Raw genomic sequence first — 23,449 nt, forward strand, 5'->3', positions numbered from 1 at the left:
TACAAATTCGACGAGTCATGCAGAGGCCAAGGACAGGCCTGAAAAGAGCAAAGACAATGAGAAAACTAATTCAGTTCTGTTTTACAAGCTGTTCTTGTTTGCAGATTTCACCGACTTCTTTTTGATGCTTGTGGGTACAATGGGTGCTGTTTGCAATGGCTTAGGTTTGCCCCTCATGACAGTGCTTATCGGGCAATTGATTGGTTCATTCGGAACTAACCAGCACAACAAAAATGTGGTGCATTTGTTTCGAAGGTAACAACATTTGAAGCATAATGTTCATTTCTGAGGCTAGACACTTAAGAGTTCTAGTCATCAGAGTACTTAACATGAATCAGTAATTCATAAAAGCATGAAAAACAGGTACTGGGTTATCTATTCTAGATGTCGTTACTCATCAGGAGCAGTCTATCCTTGTAACTGATATGCTACTCTCATGACTCTGCAAATTCAGATATCTCTGAAGTTTGTCTACCTGGCAGTGTTCACTGGTTTGACAGCATTTCTTCCTAAGTATATCTCTCCCTAAAGTTGAAAAATCCTGGAGTTTTCATCAGCAAGTGAGAATGAACTGTGGAATTGCTTGTGTTGTCAGAGGTGACTTTCTGGATGGTCACGGGAGAGAGACAGGCCGCTTGGATAAGGGTATTGTATCTGCGGACAATACTAAGACAGGAAATTGCCTTTTTCGATAAGGAAACAACCACAGGAGAGGTTGTGGGAAGAATGTCTGGTGATACCATTCTTATACAAGATGCCAAGGGTGAGAAGGTAACGTTTCGATTTGAAAGCAGAACTAGCGGAGAAGGAAGCACGGAAAATTGTTATGCTACACAGGGAGGGATGGTGTTTTATATCATTACATCTCTGTGATTTCTGCAGGTAGGAAAGTTCATACAGCTCATGTCAACATTCATCGGAGGATTTATCATTGCATTTACTATAGGGTGGCTACTTACTTTGGTCACGTTGTCAGTTATTCCTCCCCTTGTGGTTTCTGGTGCCCTCATGTCCCTGATCATAGGCAAGATGACATCATGGGGACAAAGCGCTTATGCGAAAGCAGCGGATGTTGTTGAACAAACAATTGGGTCAATTAGAACTGTGAATCCATTGAATATATAGAACCTTTAAAAACATAATTTTGACTCTGAGATGATGGCTGTTACTTGGTGCAATTAGGTAGCATCATTTACTGGGGAGAAGCTGGCTATAGCAACTTAAAACGAGTTCCTTGTGGATGCATACAAATCGGGAGTTCGCGAGGGCATGGCTGCTGGATTAGGTCTTGGTACAGGCTTTTTTATTATCTTCTGCAGTTTTGCACTGGCAACATGGTTCGGAGGAAAGATGATTCTGGAAAAAGGATATACCGGGGGTCAAGTACTTAATGTCCTTGTCGCTGTCTTAACTGGTTCAATGTCAGTTGCACTTCAGACTTCATTCAACTTTGAATACATTGATGAGTTACAGATACATGTTATTCCGTCTGAAGGAAAAGCTATTATTTTATGAACCACGAAAGATGTATGATATTTACATCGAAGAGCGTTTAGACATAAATCTATCGTAAGCAGCTTTATTGTGTTGGTGCTACAGCAGACCCATAATAGGTGAATTGGTTTGGCTTACTTATCAGGTCCTTAGGAGAGGCTTCTCCATGCATGACCGCATTTGCTGTTGGTCAAGCCGCGGGATTTAAGATGTTCAAGACCATCAACAGGAAGCCCGAGATCAATTCTCGCGACACCCGTGGCAAGACGTTGGACGAAATTCGTGGAGACTTAGAACTTAGGGATGTTTACTTCTGCTACCCGGCCAGACCAGATGAGTTGATATTCAATGGATTCTCTCTTTACATACCAAGCGGGACAACCGCAGCCTTGGTTGGACAAAGTGGAAGCGGAAAGTCCACCTTGATCAGTCTCATAGATAGGTTCTACGATCTGCAAGCGGGTGAAGTGCTCATCGACGGCATAAATCTGAAGGAGTTTCAGCTCAAATGGATACGGAGTAAGATCGGCCTTGTTAGCCAGGAACCTGTGTTGTTTGCATCAAGCATCAAGGATAATATTGCGTATGGAAAAGAGAATGCGACCATTGAAGAGATAAGAGCCCGCAGAACAACTAGCTAATGCTGCTAAATTCATTGATAAATTGCCCAAGGTCTAGAGATGTTTAATTTGATCATTTTACCTCTGATCTAAGCGACATTCATTGAATTGTGAGTCTCAACTTTTTGTCATCTTTGCATCAAGGGACTGGACACAATGGTCGGCGAGTATGGTACTCAACTCTCTGGAGGACAGAAGCAAAGAGTCGCCATTGCGAGAGCAATTCTAAAAGATCCTAGGATTTTGCTTTTAGACGAGGCCACAAGCGCACTCGATGCAGAATCAGAGACGATTGTACAAGAGGCATTGGACAGGATAATGGGTAATCGTACCACTGTCATTGTAGCACACCGTTTGAGCACCGTCAGGAACACTGATATGATTGCTGTCATTTACGGAGGAAAGACAGTGGAGAGAGGTACTAAAGCAATAATTTTTAGCAGTAGCATGTCTCAAATGAAAGCCAATCATACCTAGTTGACCAGATATGAATATCCTGTTTGAACGTTGGGAACTTCACATATATAACTGAGTGCACACTCAAAAAACTGCGGAGCAAGAGCTAATATTTTAGCAAATTTCATCAGGTACACACTTGGAACTGCAAAAAGATCCCAATGGAGCATATGGTCAGCTAATACGCCTCCAGCAAGTAAATACAGAGCAAGACCAAGCAATAGATTACCAAAACAAACCAGAATATCTCCTTGATGTAAGACAATCGAGTCAAAGAATGTCCTTCTTGAGATCCATAAGTCGGGGATCATCAGGTGTGGGAAATAGCAGCCGCCATTCCTTATCTATCTCGTTTGTTCTGCCCATGGAATTAAATATCCCCAATGGTGCCCCTGCAAATCCAGAGTCCACTTCCTTGGAGAAAACAGAAACAGCTGTAGAAGTTTCTATCCATCGTCTTGCATATCTTAATAAGCCTGAAGTTCCCGTGCTACTGATAGGATCTATTTTTGCAATCATTGCGGGTGTGGTCTTCCCCATCTTTGGTATACTATTATCTAGTTTTGTCCAGACATTTTACGAAGAACCTCATAAACTAAGGAAAGATTCAAAGTTTTGGGCATTGATGTTCATCACTCTTGGCTTGGTGTCAATGGTAGCACATCCAGCAAGGACGTACTTCTTCTCGATAGCAGGTTGCAGATTAAACCAGCGGATAAGATCCATATGTTTTGAGAAGGTGGTGCACATGGAGGTGGGTTGGTTCGATGAGCCGGAGCACTCCAGCAGTGTCATTGGCGCAAGACTATCTGCCGATGCAGCAACAGTGCAGGCCCTAGTTGGGGATGCATTAGCCCAGCTCGTTCAAAACAGCGCAACTGCAGTTGCTGGTTTAATCATCGCTTTTGCGACTAGCTGGCAATTGGCGTTCATCAACCTTGGTCTGCTGCCTCTGATATTTGTTAATGGATTTGTCCAAGTAAAATTTATGAAAGGATTCAGTGCAGACACCAAGGTACGTATTCCTTATTCGCCATTTATGGTCCTAAGAACTAATGCATGTCTAGCCACTGTCCACTTCAGAATTCAAGAGAGACAGCAGCTAAAAATTGTCATAACTATTTGGTGGATTGCATAGATATTTTGATATTGGCAGTAATCAAAGTCTCTCTGTTCGCAGATGATGTACCAGGAAGCCAGTCAAGTAGCTACCGATGCAGTTAGAAGCATCAGAACAGTTGCTTCGTTTTGTTCTGAAGAAAAGATCATGCAACTTTATGCCAAGAAATGCGAAGGGCCAATGAAAGCCGGAATAAGATGGGTTGATTAGTGGAGTCAGGTTTGGCCTATCTTTCTTCTTACTTTTTGCGGTCTATGGTACTTGCTTCTACGCTGGACCTCGATTTGTCCAGGATGGCAAGACAACATTTTCAGAAGTTTTCCGTGTAAGATTATCTTTTCCTGTGTCAGTTATCCTGAAACACTAACGAATTCAACGTGCCAAATTACTAAGGTGAGGACAATTTTAATACCTGTTTCTCATTTGATGGTTTATCTATTTTGAGCTTTGCAGGTATTTTTTGCCCTGACCATGGCAGCCACTGCAATTACCCAGTCAAGTTCCCTCACTCAGGACTCCACCAAAGCCAGGAGCACAACTGCCTCGGTTTTCGAAATCATTGACAGAAAATTGAAAGTAGACCCCAGTGATGGGTCCGGAGAAACACTAAAATATGTGAAGGGAGAAATAGAGCTTCAAGAAATCAGCTTCAAGTATCCTTCTTGCCCGGATATACAAATTTTCAAGGATCTTAGCTTGACCATTCATTCCGGCAAAGTAAAGCTTTATGATAACCCTTTCAATTTTTCTTTCCAAGATCTTTTTCTATTCTTCTCTGAGTTCCAGCCAATTATGATGCAGTAAACACCTGCTGATATTAAAACATGCACATATGGACTGTGATTTTTGCTTTTTCAGACTGTTGCTTTAGTAGGAGAGAGCGGGAGTGGGAAATCGACTGTAATAGCTCTGCTGCAACGGTTTTATGACCCCGATTCTGGTCACATTACCCTTGATGGGATCAAAATTCAGAAGCTACAGTTAAAGTGGTTTAGGCAGCAGATGGGCCTTGTGAGACAAGAACTGGTTCTGTTCAATGACACCATCCGTGCCAATATAGCCTGTGGAAAGGATGGAGAGGCAACGGAAGCAGAGATATTGACAGCATCAGAGTTGGCAAATGCCCATAAGTTTATCAGTAGTCTGCAACAGGCAAGTTTATCATGTCCCTATTACATAATTGACATTTGCAGGTTAAGCAAGCAATAAGTACGCAAGTTCCTCGAAAATCATAGTTACCGATATCATAATGACTATGCAGGGCTATGACACAATAGTTGGCGAGCGTGGAGTCCAGTTATCTGGTGGGCAGAAGCAGCGGATGGCCATTGCACGTGCTATAGTGAAGGATCCAAAGATACTTCTCCTCGACGAGGCTACTAGTGCATTGGATGCTGAATCTGAAAGAGTTGTTCAAGATGTATTAAAAAAAGTCATGGTCAATAGAACAATGGTTATAGTGGCCCGTAGATTATCAACAATAAAAAACGCAGATGTGATTGCAGTGGTAAAAAATGGAATAATTGTCGAGAAAGGAAAGCACGACTCTCTGATTAATATCAAAGACGGTTTCTACGCGTCCTTGGTTTCTCTTCACGTAAGCGCAGCGTCATCCTAATTGTGTTTTGTGCAAGCTATTTTGGTTATGTATTGCTTTCCCATGTAAAAGGTGAATATACTAGTTTTTTTGTCAGCATTGTTCATATATTTCTCACAGGTAAATCGCCTGCAAGGTGATGAGAAAGAAAGGTAAAAGTGCATAAAAAACACATGGGGCATATGGAAACTGTAAAACTAAGTATATTCGTGACGGCATAATTGTGTTATATGTCCTATCTAAGTGGAAAAGAATTGTAAGAATATGTTCAGCAATGTCAAAACTGCAATGAATATGTTTTTTTAGGTTCAGCAAATAAGAGGAGTGGATTTAAGTTTCCTGTAGTTATATATAGTAGGTGAAGGCTTCAATTTGATGGTTTGTCGTGGGCATCTTTAGCCTTCAAGACTAAAGGATCAAATGAAGGATATATCCAAGAATAGGACTAAACTACAGTAAGGAGGAAAGTAAATATTACTTTCTTTTATTTGTCAAAATAGGAATGCAAAAAGTTTCCTAGAATGTGAATTATATTATCTAGCTGATTAGATACGCAGAGATCACATTAAGAAGGTGTTATCAGCTACAGAGACATTTCCATGCCTTCATGTTCATGCTCTCGAGTGAAAAGAAAATAAAGAAGGTCAAAAATATGCAGCCCGAGTTTCTTTAGCAACTTTTTGTACCGAACAAAACTGGCGCATACATGGTTTGGTGTGTGGTTGCTTCAGAGGATTGCATTTAAATGATGATATGATGCTGTTGGAAGAAACACCTCAAGATTACAGGGATTTGTTGATTATTTTAATTGTCCTCTGCTTAGTTAGAGTTGTTACTTGCAATGCATGTAATATTCATGTTCTTATCTCATATTTTGGAGGTTGTAAACATATTTTACATAAAGCAGAGAGCTCTCAGATTGAGAGCAAGTTGGCTATTCATTTCAAAGCCACTCTTAAACACTCGTATGGTATCAGAGCTTTAGGAAGGAAAAGTCCATTTCTCTGGAATCTGTCTATCTGCAATGGCAAGCTCAACCTCCAATAAGTACCCTCATTTATCGACCTTGAATGTTGCAAGCTTTGTGACATTTAAGCTAACTACTCAAAATTTAAACTTCGGAAGACCCAAATTATGGGCTCATTGAAAGCCAGGATACGCTCGGATTTAGCACTGGGGATTATCCTGCACCAGTTCATGAAATTGAAGTACCCAAACGCTGGAGTCGTGTGTGGGAAAAAGTTAATTGCCAATCCAGAGTACATCGCATAGAAATGGTCTAATTGTCTCCTGCGTGGATGGATCACGGGAACATTGTCTGAAGGTATTCTCGGCATGGTTGTCGGGCTTGAGATTGCTGCTGAGGCATAGAACACCTTAATCAACTCCTTTGCAAGAGAATCTCAAGAACGTGAATATTATCAGATCAACAACCTCAATATGAACTGAAAGGCACTTACACTGTGAATGATATATCAGCATTGCAAGGGCTTTTGTGACGATCTTGCTGCTATTGAAAAGTGCGAGTGACAGCTCCAAATTTTTCTTGCTTCTTCGAGGCTTAAGGAGTACAAGTCTTCTGTTACCTTCATGCTAAAACCTCCACTTCTTACGTTGATATTGTGCGGCTCCTTCAAAACCATGAAACTATGAGAAAGTGGCATGGCTCCGAAGAAACTGGCTTCTGAAATCAGAATGTTTTTGTGGGTCAAAAGATTTCACGGACAAAAGGATAATAATGCTTTGAACAAGCGTGGAAGGCAAGGCCGAAGCACTTCAGTCCAAGAGGGCGCAAGTTTGATCAGTTTCCTTTGCAAAACTCCGACAGTACCAACAAAGCGAAGGATCAGGGAATAATCAGCGTAAAGGACAACAACCAGAATTACCCTATCAAAACTGAGATAAACCAAGGCACACGGTGCCGAATTGCTGTCACCGGTTCAATCAAGCAGATCAGTCTGACCTTCGTCAAGCATTGCTGCCTTGAATGCTTCTGATCATGATGACCAGGCATGGTTTCCTGACAGGGGTGCTTCATCCATTATGACTGGTAACGCGGAAAGCTTCGAAGTTGAACTGAATATACAGTTGCAGAGAAAATAATAGTCAGTAATGGGAATTATCTTGATGTTACACATATTGGTTTTGCAGTTATTGGCAGAAACAAATTGAAGCTTGATAAAATGTCAGATAAAAAAGATTTCGCACAACAAGCAGAGGAGTTTGGCTTCAACGGCTTGGGCACCTCATGATCAGATTCTAAAATTCCTTAAGAAACATGCATTAATTTCTGTCAGTAATAGGAATACAGAGGAAGCATTTGTAGTAGTTGCCAAATGGCCAAGTCTTGTCGTTTGCTTTTTATCTTGAAAAGAATTTAGCAATGAACCTTTTGCTAATTTCATTGTTATCTCTGGACATCATCTCTAGTGTTTTCTAATCAGAAATTCAAGTATTTTCTAATTTCATTGACTGAGTGCACCAGATTCACTTGGGTTTTTCCCTTAGGGCGAAAGTCTGACCTTTATTGCGCTTCATTGCTTCGATAAATTCATTCAAAAGTCAATTTGAAAAAAAAAATTGAAGTTTTCCAGTCAGATGAAGGAAAGCTAGGAAATGAGTTTAAACTCATTTTAGAGATGTCATTCAACACATGAAAGCTTATCCAAAAACACCCGGACAGAATGGCTTAGCAGATTGCAAATGTTGAAACATTACAGAACTTTGATTAAGCATGATGTTTCAAACTTCTGTCCCAAGCGCTTTTGGTTGAGGCATTTGCAACTGCAGTGTGGTTAATTGGCTACCTTGACGGGCATTAGATATGACATCACCTTTTGAGAAGCTCTTCAACCAACGAACAGATTATGGTTCGTTTCGAGTTTTTGGCTATAGCTGCTTTCCATATTTGAGGGACTATTTCAAAACAAAGCTGGATCCAAAGTGATTGCCTTGTGTTTATATGGACTAGAGGCATAAATACATGGGTAATAGGTGTTTCTATCCTCCCATTGGACGAGTCTATATAGCTCGGTCTGTGGTATTTGATGAAACGACATTTTCATTTGAGGATCCTGGAAACTTATGTGCTTTTGAATTAAACAACAATGACATCTCTACTTCTTCAAATTGCTCTGCAGACCAGATAAACTATCAACACCGCGAGGATCAATTGCTTAATGCTATGCAAAATTACTCAAACGCATAATAATTCCATGTGGTGTTGATCAATCTGGTGAATCATTGAATAACTCACCATGTGCAACATCCTCTTACATCGAGACACCACCTCATGAAGCACTTTCTTTAATCCAAAATCTGGCACCACCTCTAAGTGCCAATCTTCGTAATTCCATGGCCCAATCTCTGCACAACATTTACATGAAAGACATCTTCGTCTTCTGTTGTGGTTCCGTCCTTTTCTCATGCATCATACTTCTTTCCGAGACGGAGGAATCAACGACATCCATTCGTCACATGGTCACCCGATTGAAAGACGGGATTATTATGTATGATGGAATCATCACAGATTCCCCGCAGAATCCCCAAGGACGCCTTCGGTTTACCCGCCAATGAGGTGTCTTCGTAGCCAAAGTCTTTGAAGTCAGCACTCAAACATTCGGGTTGGCTGTCAGCACTGAAAGAAGAAACTAATGCCCTGTATCAAAATGATACTTTGGAATTGGTTTCTATGATTGTTGTCAGGAGAAGTGAGCAATCAGGTAGGTTTAACTTGGGAGCCGAACCGAACCTATCTTACCGGACCGGTTTCAAGCCGGTTTACATGGGAATGGATTTGGTCCCAGGAAAAAAAATTGAGAAACCCGTATTGACCTGTTCGGTTTCCCATTTCACACAGTGACCCAGTCGCCCGTTCTACTTGAGAATTTGCCTTGTCATGTTCCCAGGTTGAGGCCGAATTCCTGAGTAGAACCAGTTCAAAACCAAACCCTAAATTAAGTCTCTAAACTTTCTTAGATTCGGGGTGAAGAGGTGAATGTGTGAAAGATGAAATGGACCGTAGAGATTGGACCCTTGATCCAAACACAGCTAACTTGCCCATTCTTATTTTCTTCTTCATTTCTAGTTCTTTCCATTTGAACTTAAAGTGAGACATTCTTTTACCACTCCGCGAAGCAACGAAATCATTCGAGCTCGCGTAAAAATATGGAGAGAGTCGCTACTGTACAAGAATATGGCTTCACATGCATGATTGGGTCATTGGCAAAATTTTATGCGCTAACAATTCGAAAAAAAGAAGTAAATGAATGTTACTTTTATTGCTGTTACTGTAAAACTCAAGCTAACACAATATGAGATGATCATGTACCCGAATAGTACATCTCTTTGGAATTAACAGGGATGAGACAGGTCGTTGTTCCGAGACAATACGTGCATATATCTTAAGCAGACAAAGCACTTAATTTCTGTAAGCCAAAATCGTTCTGTAAGCCAAAATCGGAAGAATTCTCCTCTCATAACGTGGACGCAAAAGAGGTAAAAGAAATTGATTTGTAACAGAGGCCGGTGCTCTTCCATGCTTTCACATTAGAGAAAGAACGGAACATGACTATGCTTACACAGTATGGGGGAAAAAGGAGGCTTTATTTACTTGATTTATATCTAGCCCCTCGTCATTTTCCGATAATAACATATTCTTTCCCTCTCTTAGAAGCTTATATCTGACACATATAAAGCGTCAAACCCATAAGGGATCTGTAAAATCTTACAGATCTCGTGCACTGCGTAGGGTATGAGTCAAAGATTAGGTGAATGGTTTTAATGTGAAATTGTTTGCATTTGGTGATATGGAAAATTGAACTCTTGTGATGTGCATAATCAGCATTTTCACAATTTTCCTTCATCATTACGCGATCCCCACATGATTTGTGATATTTTTTATATGATATTATATCGTCTCATGTATAGATCCTTTCTCGTACCGCAATCTAAATATATTTACATAAGTAGCTTTCGAAGAATTTAGAACAGCTTCTATCTATATACTTTTACATAGTACACATTGACGAAATGATTAAACACAGTAGACAATAAGTAGTTGATATGTATTAGTTGAAACTTTCACGCAAAATTGGTTACAAACCCGAATCAAGGTTTTCGGTTTTAGTGTTTTGTTCTTTTAATGTATTTTTCCTGATTAAATGTTTTTTTTTTGGTAACCGAGGATCCGCCATCATTCCCCGGGGACGAGCCCGCACAGGTAATCGGAGCGCCTATACCTCGGGGGAGACTAGCCCAGCAACCCATCGCTAAGGCCCCCCACTTAAATTACGGAACCGAGCGGTGATTCGAACCCAGAACCTCTCTGAGGGAAGGAAAGTGCCCACCAACTCGGCCATGCGCAGGTGGGTCTGATTAAATGTTGTACTCTAGACTTTTTTTAAAAAGGTGTGTTTCATAATTTTCCTATGACAAATGTTGATGAGTGACTACTGTATTATTGGCAAAAACAACCTAGCATAGTTTCCATGAAAATAAATTCCTTTGAAAATATTTTCTAGCAAAGTTTATTTCTCCATATACAAATGAACCTTAGTGGGCTAGTTAACAATTTAAATAATTCTCACCTATTTTCTCGCAAAATAACTATTCCCTCTTCCATCTATCTTTCTATATTTGCTCAACCCGAAACAAACCTTGCATAATATAACGCAAATCTTTGGATTACAAGTGCAATAATGAAATGGTAAAAGTCAATATCATTCCCCAACTACTTCACTCACTTAAAGTTAATAATAGATATAACTACTTGTTAATCTTATATTTTATACTTTGGAAAACCACGAAATTTAATCTTCTTTGCATTTATTTATTAGCGAAAAATGGAAAAGAAATATTCTTTTCGCTTTTTCATTTTTTCTTGACTGATTGTCCTCGGCAAATGATGCTTTTTTTCAGTCTTATAAGAGGAGCTGAAGTAGAATCAATTTTGAGCGTGACCTTTGTTCTTGACATGCGTTGTTGCATTGTCATGTGGCGATCACCATAAGCACGGTAGGGAAGAAGAAAAGAAGCGCCCAAAAAAGGCATCTGTGCACAGCATCATATGCTTTGAGAAAAAGTATATGGTCATTTATCACTTTAGCACCCGCTACAGCGAGAAGTAGTAATCATGGCATCCTTCCGTTCAAGGGTCTCAAGATAAGCCCTAATTCAACTTTATTTTTGGGATAATTACACAAATAGTCCATGAATCTTGGCCTAATGTGCAATATGGTCTCTCAACTTTTAATTTATTCAATGTAATCCATGAACTTAATCCCAATGTATAATGTGGTCCTTTAACTTTTAATTTGTTCAATATGATTTTTAAACTTTTGGTAAATGTTCAATCTAGTCCCTAAATTATATGAAAATATCTAATATTATCCTTCTATTAATTCAAGTTCAGGTATAACATTGAAATTTTTCATATAGTCCATGGATTAAAATGAACACGACCCAAAAGTTCAGGGACCACATTGACAAATCAAAAGTTCAAGGATCACATTGCACTTTGGGCTAAAGTTGAAGGACCATATTAAACAAATTAAAAGTTCAAGAACCACATTATACAGTTAACTAAAGTTTAGGGACCATTTATGTTATTTTTTTTTAAGGTTTTTGGCTTCCATTAAACCAAACACACTCCATCTGCTCAAGCTCCCAAGTCTCCCTACTTATAATTTTTTTTTTGTTATGGTAAAAGAGTCTATAGCATCCAAATTCCAAACCGGATGCCAGAAGACTTAAATGACTTGGTTCATAAGTAAAATTTCATATTCGAATAATTAATCATTTAAGTACCGCCGTAAGGAATTTGGCTCACTTAAATCAAATCGGATTGATAAGACCGGGCCAAATCAATGTCCCGGTCGAGAGTATGGGAATTTATAATTTTAAATGGGGAAATTATCAAATAAGGACCCAAAGTGGGTGCCTTTTTTCAAAAGAGGACCTCAAGTGGACAAGGTATCAATTAAGGACCCAAAGTGTCAAACTAATATCAAATAAGGACCTGAGCTCGCCGGCCGGCCAAATGTTCTCCGGCCGGTGACCGACCGACATTTTCGGCACCGGAATAGGGCCAGAGCTGAGGCCGGCGAGAGCTCGAGCTCGCCGGCCATCTGGGCGAGCTCAAGGAGGTCGGCCTCGCCCAGATCGCGTAGTCGAGGGCCTTGGCGGGGCTATCGCAGGAGGCGATGGTGTCGCGCGCGAGCTTGAGGAGGAAGGGCCCGAGATCCGGGTTGTCGAGGGTCGTATCGGGCGGGGCGGGGCTGGCGGCGGAGCCCGGGGACTTCGGCGGAGGCTTCCGTGGGGAGAACTTGGAGCGGGAAGGGGAGGGGGAGGGTGCCATGGCCGGCGAGCTCGAGCTCGCTGAGACCGGCGGGAGCTCGAGCTCGCCGGCCATCTGGGCGAGCTCGGTCGGCGAGCTCTGCCCAGATCTGGGCGAGCTTCAGCCTCGCCGGCCCGCACAGCCATGGCGAGGGACGGCATGAACTCGAGCTCGCCCAGATCTAGGCGGAGCTCGCCATGGCCGGCGAGCTCGAGCTCGCCCAGATCTGGGCAGAGCTCGCCGGCGCCCAGATGGCCGGCGAGCTCGAGCTCGTCCAGATCTGGGCAGAGCTCGCCGGCTGAGCTCGCCCAGATGGCCGGCGAGCTTGAGCTTGTCCAGATCTGGGCAGAGCTCGCCGGCTGAGCTCGCCCAGATGGCCGGCGAGATTTGACTGGCCGGCGAACTCAGGCATTTACCTGAGACAAATTGAGTACTTCGGGCCCCTATTTGAGACTGATTGGGCACTTCAGATCCTTATTTGACACAATGTTCACTTTGGGTCCTCTTTTGAGAAAAGAAACCCCACTTGGGGTCCTTAATTGGAATTTTCCCTTTTAAATGGGGAAAATTGTTTAAAAAGTCATAAATTTATTGCATTTTTTGCTAATTCAGTTCTAAAAATTTTCACGTTTTGCCAATTGAATCCAACTAGCCAATTTTGGCTAGAAATCATTGACGCAAACGCCGGCCATCCTACATGACACGCTTGGCCCTGACATGGATAATTTGTAATAATATCCTAATTTTTTTGAATTTTTTATTTTTTCCTTTTTTTCATCTCTTTTCCTTCTTAGTCGTCGATGGCCGACAGAGGGAAAGAAGAAAGAAGAAAAACCAGAAAAGAAGAGAAAAGGAAAAAAAAGAAGAAAAAAGAAAACATAGTAAAGAATGAAAAGAGAAGAAAAGAAAAAAAAGGAAAAATAAAAAAATTAATACAAGATTCAAAAAAGTTATTAAAATATTATTAAAAATTATCCACGTCAGGGCCACCCATGCCATGTAGGACGGCTGACGTCCACGTTAGTGATTTCCGGCCAAAATTGACTGGATTGATTCAGTTGACAAAAGTGCAACCGGTTTAAGACTTTTTGAACAATTTTCCCATTCTAAAAAGCTATTGAAAATATTGCCTTAATAGAAATTAAATAGGGAATTACCATCAAATTTAAAAAGAAACTGAATTATGCCATTTAAGTTCACAATATTCTAATAATGACATTAAACATTTGGAGTTACAATTACTTACAATTTGTATATACCATACAAAATTCCAACATGACATTTTAAGAGAACTTATTCTATTTGTTCCCAAACGATTGAGAGATGGCTACGTGAGGAAAAGTACCAAAAAAGTCATAAACCTATTGCATTGGTACCAATTCAGTCATAAACCTTTCAATTTGATCAATTTAATCCTAAACTTTTTCATATTGATACAAATTCAGTCCATCCAGCCAATTTAAATCGAAAATAGTTGACATGGACACCGGCTGTCCTACATGCATGGCCAGCGCTAACGTAAACATTTTTAATAAATTTTTTGATTTTTTATATTTTTTCTTTTTTCTTTTCTTTTTATTATTTTTTCTTTCTTTTTTCTTTTTTTTTCCCCTTCATTTTGGCCATCGGCCAACTAGCGAGGACTGCTTGCCTAGAGTCGGCAGGCCGCCAAGGCCTTGGGCGAGGGCCTTCGCGCCCTTGCCCAGATCTAGCGAGGGCCTTCGTGGCCTCGCCAGTTGCAGGCAATGCATTACGGTCTCGCCAACAGCGAGTGAGGTTGCAAAGGTCCTCACCCGTAGCCAGCAGGGCCACGAAGGTCTTGGGCGAGGGACTTCGCGGCCTCACCACCACGGGCAAGGGCCCCCTCGCTTGCGCCAGCAAGGCGGCCATTGCAGCCAAAATGAAGGAATAAAAAGAAAAAAAAATAAAAAAGAAAAGAGTAAAAAATTAAAAAATATTATTAAAAAAATTTTCATGTCAGGGCTGACCGGCATCCATGTCAGCGATTTTCGGCCTAAATTGATTGAATGGACTCAATTGGTACCAATGTGAAAAAGTTTATGACTAAAGTGGTCTAATTGAAAGGTTTATGACTGAATTAGTACCAATGCAATATGTTTATGACTTTTTTTGTACTTTTCGCGACTACATGCAATACATTCATACATTTCTACATATTTTTAGATTTGGAAGGCATAAAACAGAGATGATTTTCTCGTCTACAAAAATATTTATACATAAATTGTTATCGACATTAAAAAGAAATTTTCATTAATTAATTATTTCAAATAATACAAATAATCACTTTTAAAAAAAAAAATTAAATTATTACTTTTTCGCGTTAACTTAGCAATTAAGTAGATAATGCTTTTTCTGACAAAAAGAAAAGTAGATTTTGCTTTTGCTAAAGTGGCAACTACTTTTGGGGTCAAGTGCACAGAACTTTTTCTTTCAAGGAAGAGGAGACCATTCTAGTCGTACAATTCCAAGTTGCACTTTTAAAAGCGAGTCTTGAAAGAGACAGCCACTTATGATATAACCGGGGGCAGCTTCATCTAGGGATTGGTTTTAAGCTTTCCCTAGACTTCATTGTCACTAGGGGCGTGAGCAGCGTGTTCTGAAACCAGGCTCGCGTTACACGTGCGTTCCTTATTTTAACACGTGCGTTCCTTATTTTAACATGCTGATATACACACGCCATAATCCCTCATGTTGAGTCAGAATTTTTTCTTGCTTTGACCCTAGCAATACCCAACTTCATTTTTACACATTGTGGTCCAGATGTAGACTTTTAGGGACATGCTAAAGCCTGTATATATTTAAATAGATATAGATATGATACTGTCGCTCGCGAGGGTTAATCTTTTCTCGTGCATTAACAATTTGAACTCTTTAAGTAATAACTTTCTCTTTCTTTCATATTCCCAGTTAAAACCCCGCTCGCAACAAGCTTTACCTTTTCTCGGGATAATTACCCAATCAGTCTTAAACCTATTATACGGAAGTCAATTCAGTCATAAATTTTTGATTTGACCAAAGTAGTCTAAACCTTTGCGCGAAATTTTATTATACTTCTTCTGGCCAATTGCCACAAAAAAAAAAAATGGTTGACATGGCGTCCATTCATTATCAACCATCTGGCATGCCAATTTTGACAACTTGCGAATCACCATGTTGGCGATTTTTTGCAGCAATTGGCTATAAGGATTTCATTGGAATTTTGCGCAAAGGATTAGGACTATATTGGAAAATTTTGGAAAGTTTAAGACCGAATTGCAGATCCGTATAATAAATTTAGATGAATTGGTAATTTCCACCTTTTCTCTCGGCTTTTCTCTTCTTCTTTGTACCCCCCGCGCCGCCTGGTAGGGTACCTCTTTATTTCCCGTTTCTTTCTGCTGCCTTTTACGCCATAATGGTCTTCTTTAGCACCCTATCATCATCATGTATTCACGTTTAAAAGCTTCTATCAAATTTCATTTAAGCATAAATTGTCGTAAGTAACATGACCAACCATCACGTAAAAATTATAGTACTGTATTCCCTCCTCACGTTAATCTCTCGCCTACGATTAATCTATACATGTTAGCGCTCAGCGAGTTGAGACTCTAATTCTTCAAGAAAGTTAAGAAAAATGATTCGAGAATAATAACTTAATAGAGAACAGACGGTCAAGATTCACCCAGCTTTGGCCTCACGATTCAAATATCGCAAATTGTTGGTATTTGCTAGTATGATGAATCATTCGGTTATATACTGAGTCGAGTCAAATCCTACAATGTTAATGGTCTTTTTAAAAGGCTTTGTCACCCACTACCCATTTTGATGCCGAAAAGGAAGAAGCAAACGACAAGCAACTAGAAAGTACCATTATATTATTAAGATTCTCACGGAAAAACATGCTGCACAGTCTATTTATATGAACAAAAACGATACAAGACTGTTATGGTCGACAACAAAGAGAGTCCAGTGATTGTGACCAGGAAACAACTGATCAATCTTTCGGATACAAGGCAGAACAATGCTTGACCCTCGAAGCAGTCTCAGCGGGCTTAGAATGTAGTAGTCGTTGAATTGCGATTCCCAAAGCATCGGATGAAGTAGGGGACGATTTCTCAGCTGCTGCCTGCATTAAAAGCTACCCTTTGGAGCTCTCTGCTAAGTACAGGTATCACGCTGAATTTCTTTTAGTTATCATTCCTGCTTTGTCTGTTTGTTGTGGAAAGAAAATGGCATCTTGGGTTTGGTTATTTCAGTCTGATGATGTTGATTATGGCGTTAAGCTATGGGGTAACTAATGATGGTCGATCAGATCAAACCCTCTGCAATTGGCCATTATGGTTCGTTTTGGCATTTTATAACATGTATAAGATTAGATAGTGATTCTTGATATGTTATATTCTACCTCGTCTTGTTTTGTAATGTTTCTTGAGGTAGCATTTCTTGAATTTGAGTTTGGTTAAAGGCTTTTTACCTGGGACAGGAAGGGTATTGGTTTAAGGAGGAAGATAAAGAAACCACTCTGAATTAGTTGGTGATCCTTTTAAAGCTTCTGGGTGTAAAAAAAAAAAAAAAACGAAATCACCATGATTTTGTTCCTCCGTTTTGTCAATCGATGTGTAATTTGTTCCATTTGGCCTGGCTTTCCCGGTTGACATTTTTGCGTAAGCAGAAGCAGATCAGAGGTTTGTATGCTCGAATGCAAGGAAATTTGGTGTCTCCAGGATTCTTTAATTCTTATTAACATGGATGTGGCTGCGGTACTAAAAGATGCTTCTTTTTAATTGTTGACTGACATACGTATTTTTTTGGAAGCATTCGAACGTCCTACTTTTCGGGCTTGCCTTGTAAAGTGTTGATTCCCAAAGCTGACTTTGTTCTACAGATGCAAGACAGTTTCTGGACTACTCGATGAACCAGTTGACGAGCAATATATGGTGATATTCTATTTGGTATGATGTCTACACAGAGCAGCTCGATCGTGGATATAGAAATGCGTGTAGCTACTAATGCGACGAGTCATGCAGAGGCCAAGGACAGGCCTGAAAAGAGCAGAGACGATGAGAAAACTAATTCAGTTCTCTTTCACAAGCTGTTCTTGTTCGCAGAATTCACCGACATGTTTTTGATGCTTGTGGGTACAATGGGTGCGGTTGGCAATGGCTTAGGTATGCCCCTCATGACAGTACTTCTCGGGCAATTGATTGATTCATTCGGAACTAACCAGCACAACAAAAATGTGGTGCACCTCGTTTCCAAGGTAACAACTTTTGGGGCATAATGTTCATTTTCTGAGGCTAGACGCTAGAGTTCAAGTCATCAAAGAACTTAACATGAATAAGTTATTCATAAAAGCATGAAAAACAGGTACCAGGTTATCTATTCTAGATGTCGTTACTCATAAGGGGCAGTCTATCCTTGTAACTGATATGAAACACTCTTTAACTCTGCAAATCCAGATATCTCTGAAGTTTATCTACCTCGCAGTGTTCACTGGTGTGATGGCATTTCTTCGTAAGTATATCTCTTCCCAAAAAAGAAAAATCCTGGAGTTTTCATCGGCAAGTGGGAATGAGCTGTGGAATCGCTTGTTTTGTCAGAGGTAACTTTCTGGATGGTCACGGGAGAGAGACAGGCTGCTCGGATAAGGGGACTGTATCTGCGGACGATACTGAGACAGGACATTGCCTTTTTCGATAAGGAAACAACCACGGGAGAGGTTGTGGGAAGAATGTCTGGTGATACTGTTCTTATACAAGATGCCATGGGTGAGAAGGTAACATTTCGGCTTGGAAGTCAGAACTAGTGGAGAAGGAAGCACAGAAAATTTTTATGCTACACAGGAAGGGATGGTGTCTTATATTATTACATCTCTGTGATTTCTGCAGGTTGGAAAGTTCATGCAGCTCGTATCAACATTCATTGGAGGATTCATCATCGCATTTACTAAAGGGTGGCAGCTTACTTTGGTCATGTTATCAATTATTCCTCCCCTTGTGGTTTCTGGTGCCCTCATGTCCCTGATCATAGGCAAAATGGCATCACGGGGACAAAGCGCTTATGCAAAAGCGGCAAATGTTGTTGAACAAACAATTGGGTCAATTAGAACAGTGAGTCCATTGAATATATAGAATCTTTCGATTTACAATTTTGACTCTGAGATGATGGCTGTCACTTGGTGCAATTAGGTAGCATCATTTACTGGGGAGAAGCAGGCCATAGCAACTTACAACAAGTTCCTTGTGGATGCATACAAATCGGGAGTTCACGAAGGCATGGCCGCTGGATTAGGCCTTGGTACAGCCTTTTTTATTGTCTTCTGCAGTTATGCACTGGCTATATGGTTTGGAGGAAAGATGATTCTGGAAAAAGGATATACCGGGGGTCAAGTACTGAATGTCATCGTCGCTGTCTTAACTGGTTCAATGTTAGTTGCACTTTCGACTTCATTCAACTTTGATTACATTGATGAGCTATGGATACATGTTATTCCATTTCAAGGAAAAGCTAATAATTGATTATTTTACAAACCACGCGAGTAATTGGATGTTTACATTGGAGACAGATTAGACATAAATCAATTTATAGCTTTATTGTGTTTGTGCTGCAGCAGACCCATAATAAATGAATGGATATGGCTTTCTTCTCAGGTCCTTAGGACAGGCTTCTCCCTGCATGACCGCATTTGCCGCTGGTCAAGCCGCAGCATATAAGATGTTTATGACCATCAACAGGAAGCCCGAGATTGATTCTTGCAACACCTGTGGCAAGACGTTGGATGAAATTCGTGGAGACATAGAACTTAAGGATGTTTACTTCAGCTACCCGGCTAGACCAGATGAGCTGATATTCAATGGATTCTCTCTTTACATACCAAGCGGGACGACCGCGGCCCTGGTTGGACAAAGTGGAAGTGGAAAATCCACTGTGATCAGTCTTATAGAGAGATTCTACGATCCGCAAGCAGGTGAAGTGCTCATCGACAGCATAAATCTGAAGGAGTTTCAGCTCAAATGGATACGGAGTAAGATCGGCCTTGTGAGCCAGGAACCCGTGTTGTTTGCATCAAGCATCAAGGATAATATTGCATATGGAAAAGAGAATGCGACCATGGAAGAGATAAGAGCCGCAGCACAACTAGCCAATGCTGCTAAATTCATTGATAAACTGCCCAAGGTCTAGAGATATTTAGTTTGATCCTTTTACCTCTAAGCTAAGAAAGATTCATTGAATTGTGAGTCTCAAAATTTTTGTCATCTTTGCTTCAAGGGACTGGACACAATGGTCGGTGAGCACGGTACTCAACTCTCTGGAGGACAGAAGCAAAGAGTTGCCATTGCGAGAGCAATTCTAAAAGATCCTAGGATTTTGCTTTTAGACGAGGCCACGAGCGCACTTGATGCAGAATCAGAGAGGATAGTACAAGAGGCATTGGACAGGATAATGGCTAACCGAACCACTGTCATTGTAGCACATCGTTTGAGCACTGTCAGGAACGCTAATATGATCGCTGTCATTCACAGAGGAAATATAGTGGAGAGAGGTACTAAATCATGAATTTTTAGCCATAACATGTCTCAAATGAAAGCCAATTACCTAGTTGGCCTGATATGAATATCCTATTTTTTTTTTTATCGGATGTTGAACGGTGGGAACTTCACAAATTTGTTCAGGTACACACTCGGAACTGCTAAAAGATCCCAATGGAGCATATGGTCGGCTAATACGCCTCCAGCAAGTAAACAGAGAACAAGACCAAGCGACAGATGATCAAAATAAACCAGAAAATCTCCTCGACGGTAGACAATCGAGTCAAAGAATGTCATTGAGATCCATAAGTCGGGGATCATCAGGTGTGCGAGATAGCAGCCGCCATTCCTTATCTATCTCGTTCGGTCTGCCCACGGGATTAAATATCCCTGATGGTGCACCTGCAAATCCAGAGTCCTCTTCCTTGGAGAACACAGAAACAGCTGTGGAAGTTTCTATTGGTCGTCTCGCATATCTTAATAAGCCAGAAGTTCCCGTGCTACTAATAGGATCTGTTTTTGCAATCATTGCGGGTGCTGCATTCCCCATTTTTGGTATACTGATATCTAGTGTTGTCAAGACATTTTATGAAGAACCTCATAATTTAAGGAAAGATTCAGAGTTTTGGGCATTGATGTTCGTGACTCTAGGCCTGGTGTCATTAGTAGCATACCCAGCAAGGACATACTTCTTCTCGATAGCAGGTTGCAGATTAATCCAGCGGATAAGATCAATGTGTTTTGAGAAGGTGGTGCACATGGAGGTGGGTTGGTTTGATGAGCCGGAGCACTCCAGCGGTGTCATTGGCGCAAGACTATCAGCAGATGCAGCGACAGTGCGGGCCCTAGTTGGGGATGCAGTAGCCCAGCTCGTTCAAAACAGTGCATCTGCAGTTGCTGGTTTAGTCATCGCTTTTGCAACTAGCTGGCAATTAGCGTTCATCATCCTTTTGTTGCTCCCTCTGCTATTTGTTAATGGATTTGTCCAAGTAAAATTCATGAAAGGATTTAGCGCAGATGCCAAGGTACGCATACCTTATTCACCATTTATGGTCCTAATGATTTATCCATGGGTAGTCACTGTCCACTTAAGTGTTCAAGAGAGACAACAGCTGAAAATTTCCATAGCTATTCGGTGGATTGCATAGATATTTCGATATCGGCGGTGCTAATCAAAGTCTCTCTGTTTGCAGATGATGTACCAGGAAGCCAGTCAAGTAGCTACTGATGCAGTTAGTAACATCAGGACAGTTGCTTCTTTTTGTTCTGAAGAAAAGATCATGCAACTTTATGCCAAGAAATGCGAAGGGCCAATGAAAGCAGGAATAAGACAAGGGTTGATTAGTGGAGTCGGATTTGGCCTATCGTTCTTCATACTTTTTGCAGTCTATGGTACTTGCTTCTACGCTGGAGCTCGATTTGTCCAGGATGGCAAGACAACATTTTCAGAAGTTTTCCGAGTATGATTATCTTTTCCTGTTTTGTCAGTTTCCATGGAACACTAACGAGTTTATTGAGCCAAATTATCAAGGAGAGATCAATTTTAATTTCTGCATCTCATTTGATGATTTATCTACTTTGTGCTTTGCAGGTGTTTTTTTCCCTGACCATGGCAGCCACTGCAATTACCCAGACAAGTTCCCTCACTCAGGACTCCATCAAAGCCAGGAGCGCAACTGCCTCGGTTTTCGAAATCATCGACAGAAAATTGAAAATAGACCCCGGTGATGAGTCTGGAGAAACACTAGAAAATGTGAAGGGAGAAATAGAGCTTCGTCACATCAGCTTCAAGTATCCTTCCCGCCCCAATATACAAATTTTCAAAGATCTTAGCTTGACCATACATTCTGGAAAAGTAAAGCTTTATGATAACCCTTTCAATTTTGCTTTCAAAGATCTTTTTCTATTCTTCTCAGAGTTCCAGCCAATTATGATGCAGTAAACACATGCTGATAAAAAACCATGCCCATATGGACTGTGATTTTTGCTTTTTCAGACTGTTGCTTTAGTAGGTGAGAGCGGGAGTGGGAAATCGACGGTAATAGCTCTGCTGCAACGGTTTTATGACCCCGATTCTGGTCACATTACCCTTGATGGGATCGAAATTCAGAAGCTACGGTTAAAGTGGTTTAGGCAGCAGATGGGCCTTGTGAGCCAAGAACCAGTTCTGTTCAATGACACCATCCGTGCCAATATAGCCTATGGAAAGCATGGAGAGGCAACGGAAGCAGAGATATTGACTGCATCAGAGTTGGCAAATGCTCATAAGTTTATCAGTAGTCTGCAGCAGGCAAGTTTATCTCGTCCCTATTACATAATTGACATTTGCAGGTTAAGCGAGCAATAAGTACGCAAGTTCCCCGAAAATCATAGTTACCGATATCATAATGACTATGCAGGGCTATGACACGTTAGTCGGCGAGCGTGGAGTCCAGTTATCCGGCGGGCAGAAGCAGCGGGTGGCCATTGCACGTGCTATAGTGAAGGACCCAAAGATACTTCTTCTCGACGAGGCTACTAGTGCATTAGATGCTGAATCTGAAAGAGTTGTTCAAGATGCATTAGACAAAGTTATGGTCAATAGAACAACGGTTATAGTGGCGCATAGACTATCAACAATAAAAAACGCAGATGTGATCGCAGCGGTCAAAAATGGAGTGATCATCGAGAAAGGAAAGCATGACTCTCTGATTAATATCAAAGACGGTTACTATGCGTCCTTGGTTGCTCTTAACATGAGCGCAGCTTCATCGTAATTATGTTTTGTGCTACCTGTTTGTTTATGTCCTACTTTCCCATGTAGCAGGTGACCCTACCGGTTTTTCTTGTGGGTTCCTTATGTAAATCAGCCTGCAAGGTGATGAGAAAGAAAGCCAAAAGTGCATCTCAAACACGATGCGTATTGCGACTATAAAAATAAGTATATCAGTGACGGCATGTTTGTGTTATATGTCCTGGATGAAGTAAATAGAATTGTAAAAATATGTTCAGCAACGTCAAAACTGTGATTGTGTTTTGCGTGATGGAAAGAGTCGTAAAAATATTTAAACATTCTTTAGCCCACCCACGAAGCAACGAAAGATCATCAGAGCTCGTGGGACAATACAGGAAAAAAGTCACTACTTTACGAGAATATGGCTTTACATGCATGATTGTTCAACTGTCATTGGCAAAATTTAATGTCTTAACAATTTGAGAAAAAATCAGTAAATGAACGCAACTATTATTGTTATAACAGTATAACTCAAGTTACCACAATATAAGATGATCATGTAAGAATAGTACGGTATAAGGCAA

The 23,449-nt window shown here is 40.8% G+C and overlaps 2 protein-coding genes across 6 annotated transcripts in view; both read left to right on the top strand.

Moving 5' to 3' along the window:
* LOC115689560 (ABC transporter B family member 4-like) overlaps positions 1–23,449 on the top strand; it is a 59,574-nt gene that overhangs the window by 16,765 nt on the left and 19,360 nt on the right. The window contains exon 12 of one of the 2 annotated variants that reach the window (XM_056307032.1): positions 4,549–4,771. In XM_056307032.1, the coding sequence (XP_056163007.1) occupies positions 4,549–4,619 (71 nt within the window). In that variant the 3' untranslated portion in view covers positions 4,620–4,771. Of the gene's footprint in view, positions 1–4,548; positions 4,843–23,449 lie in introns of those variants that run through there. The other variant, XM_056307030.1, reaches the window with a different exon arrangement.
* On the top strand, positions 16,534–23,100 carry LOC115689559 (ABC transporter B family member 4-like). 4 transcript variants are annotated; one of them, XM_030615637.2, is made up of 13 exons: positions 16,534–16,791; positions 17,439–17,883; positions 18,083–18,137; positions 18,224–18,399; positions 18,512–18,733; positions 18,812–19,050; positions 19,274–19,799; positions 19,893–20,166; positions 20,297–21,177; positions 21,346–21,612; positions 21,744–22,007; positions 22,149–22,442; positions 22,552–23,100. In XM_030615637.2, the coding sequence occupies exons 2-13, from the start codon at positions 17,578–17,580 to the stop codon at positions 22,906–22,908; spliced, it is 3,861 nt and encodes a 1,286-aa protein (XP_030471497.1). In that variant the 5' UTR covers positions 16,534–16,791; positions 17,439–17,577; the 3' UTR covers positions 22,909–23,100. The 4 variants fall into 4 exon arrangements, with proteins under 4 accessions (XP_030471497.1, XP_030471499.1, XP_056162993.1 ...); XM_030615639.2 differs by having other exon boundaries at positions 17,509–17,883; XM_056307018.1 differs by having other exon boundaries at positions 17,516–17,883.

Source organism: Syzygium oleosum, unplaced genomic scaffold, assembly GCF_021117445.2.
Source record: "Syzygium oleosum isolate NSW1041296 unplaced genomic scaffold, Sole_v2.1 Sole_v2.49, whole genome shotgun sequence".
Taxonomy (NCBI): domain Eukaryota; kingdom Viridiplantae; phylum Streptophyta; class Magnoliopsida; order Myrtales; family Myrtaceae; genus Syzygium; species Syzygium oleosum.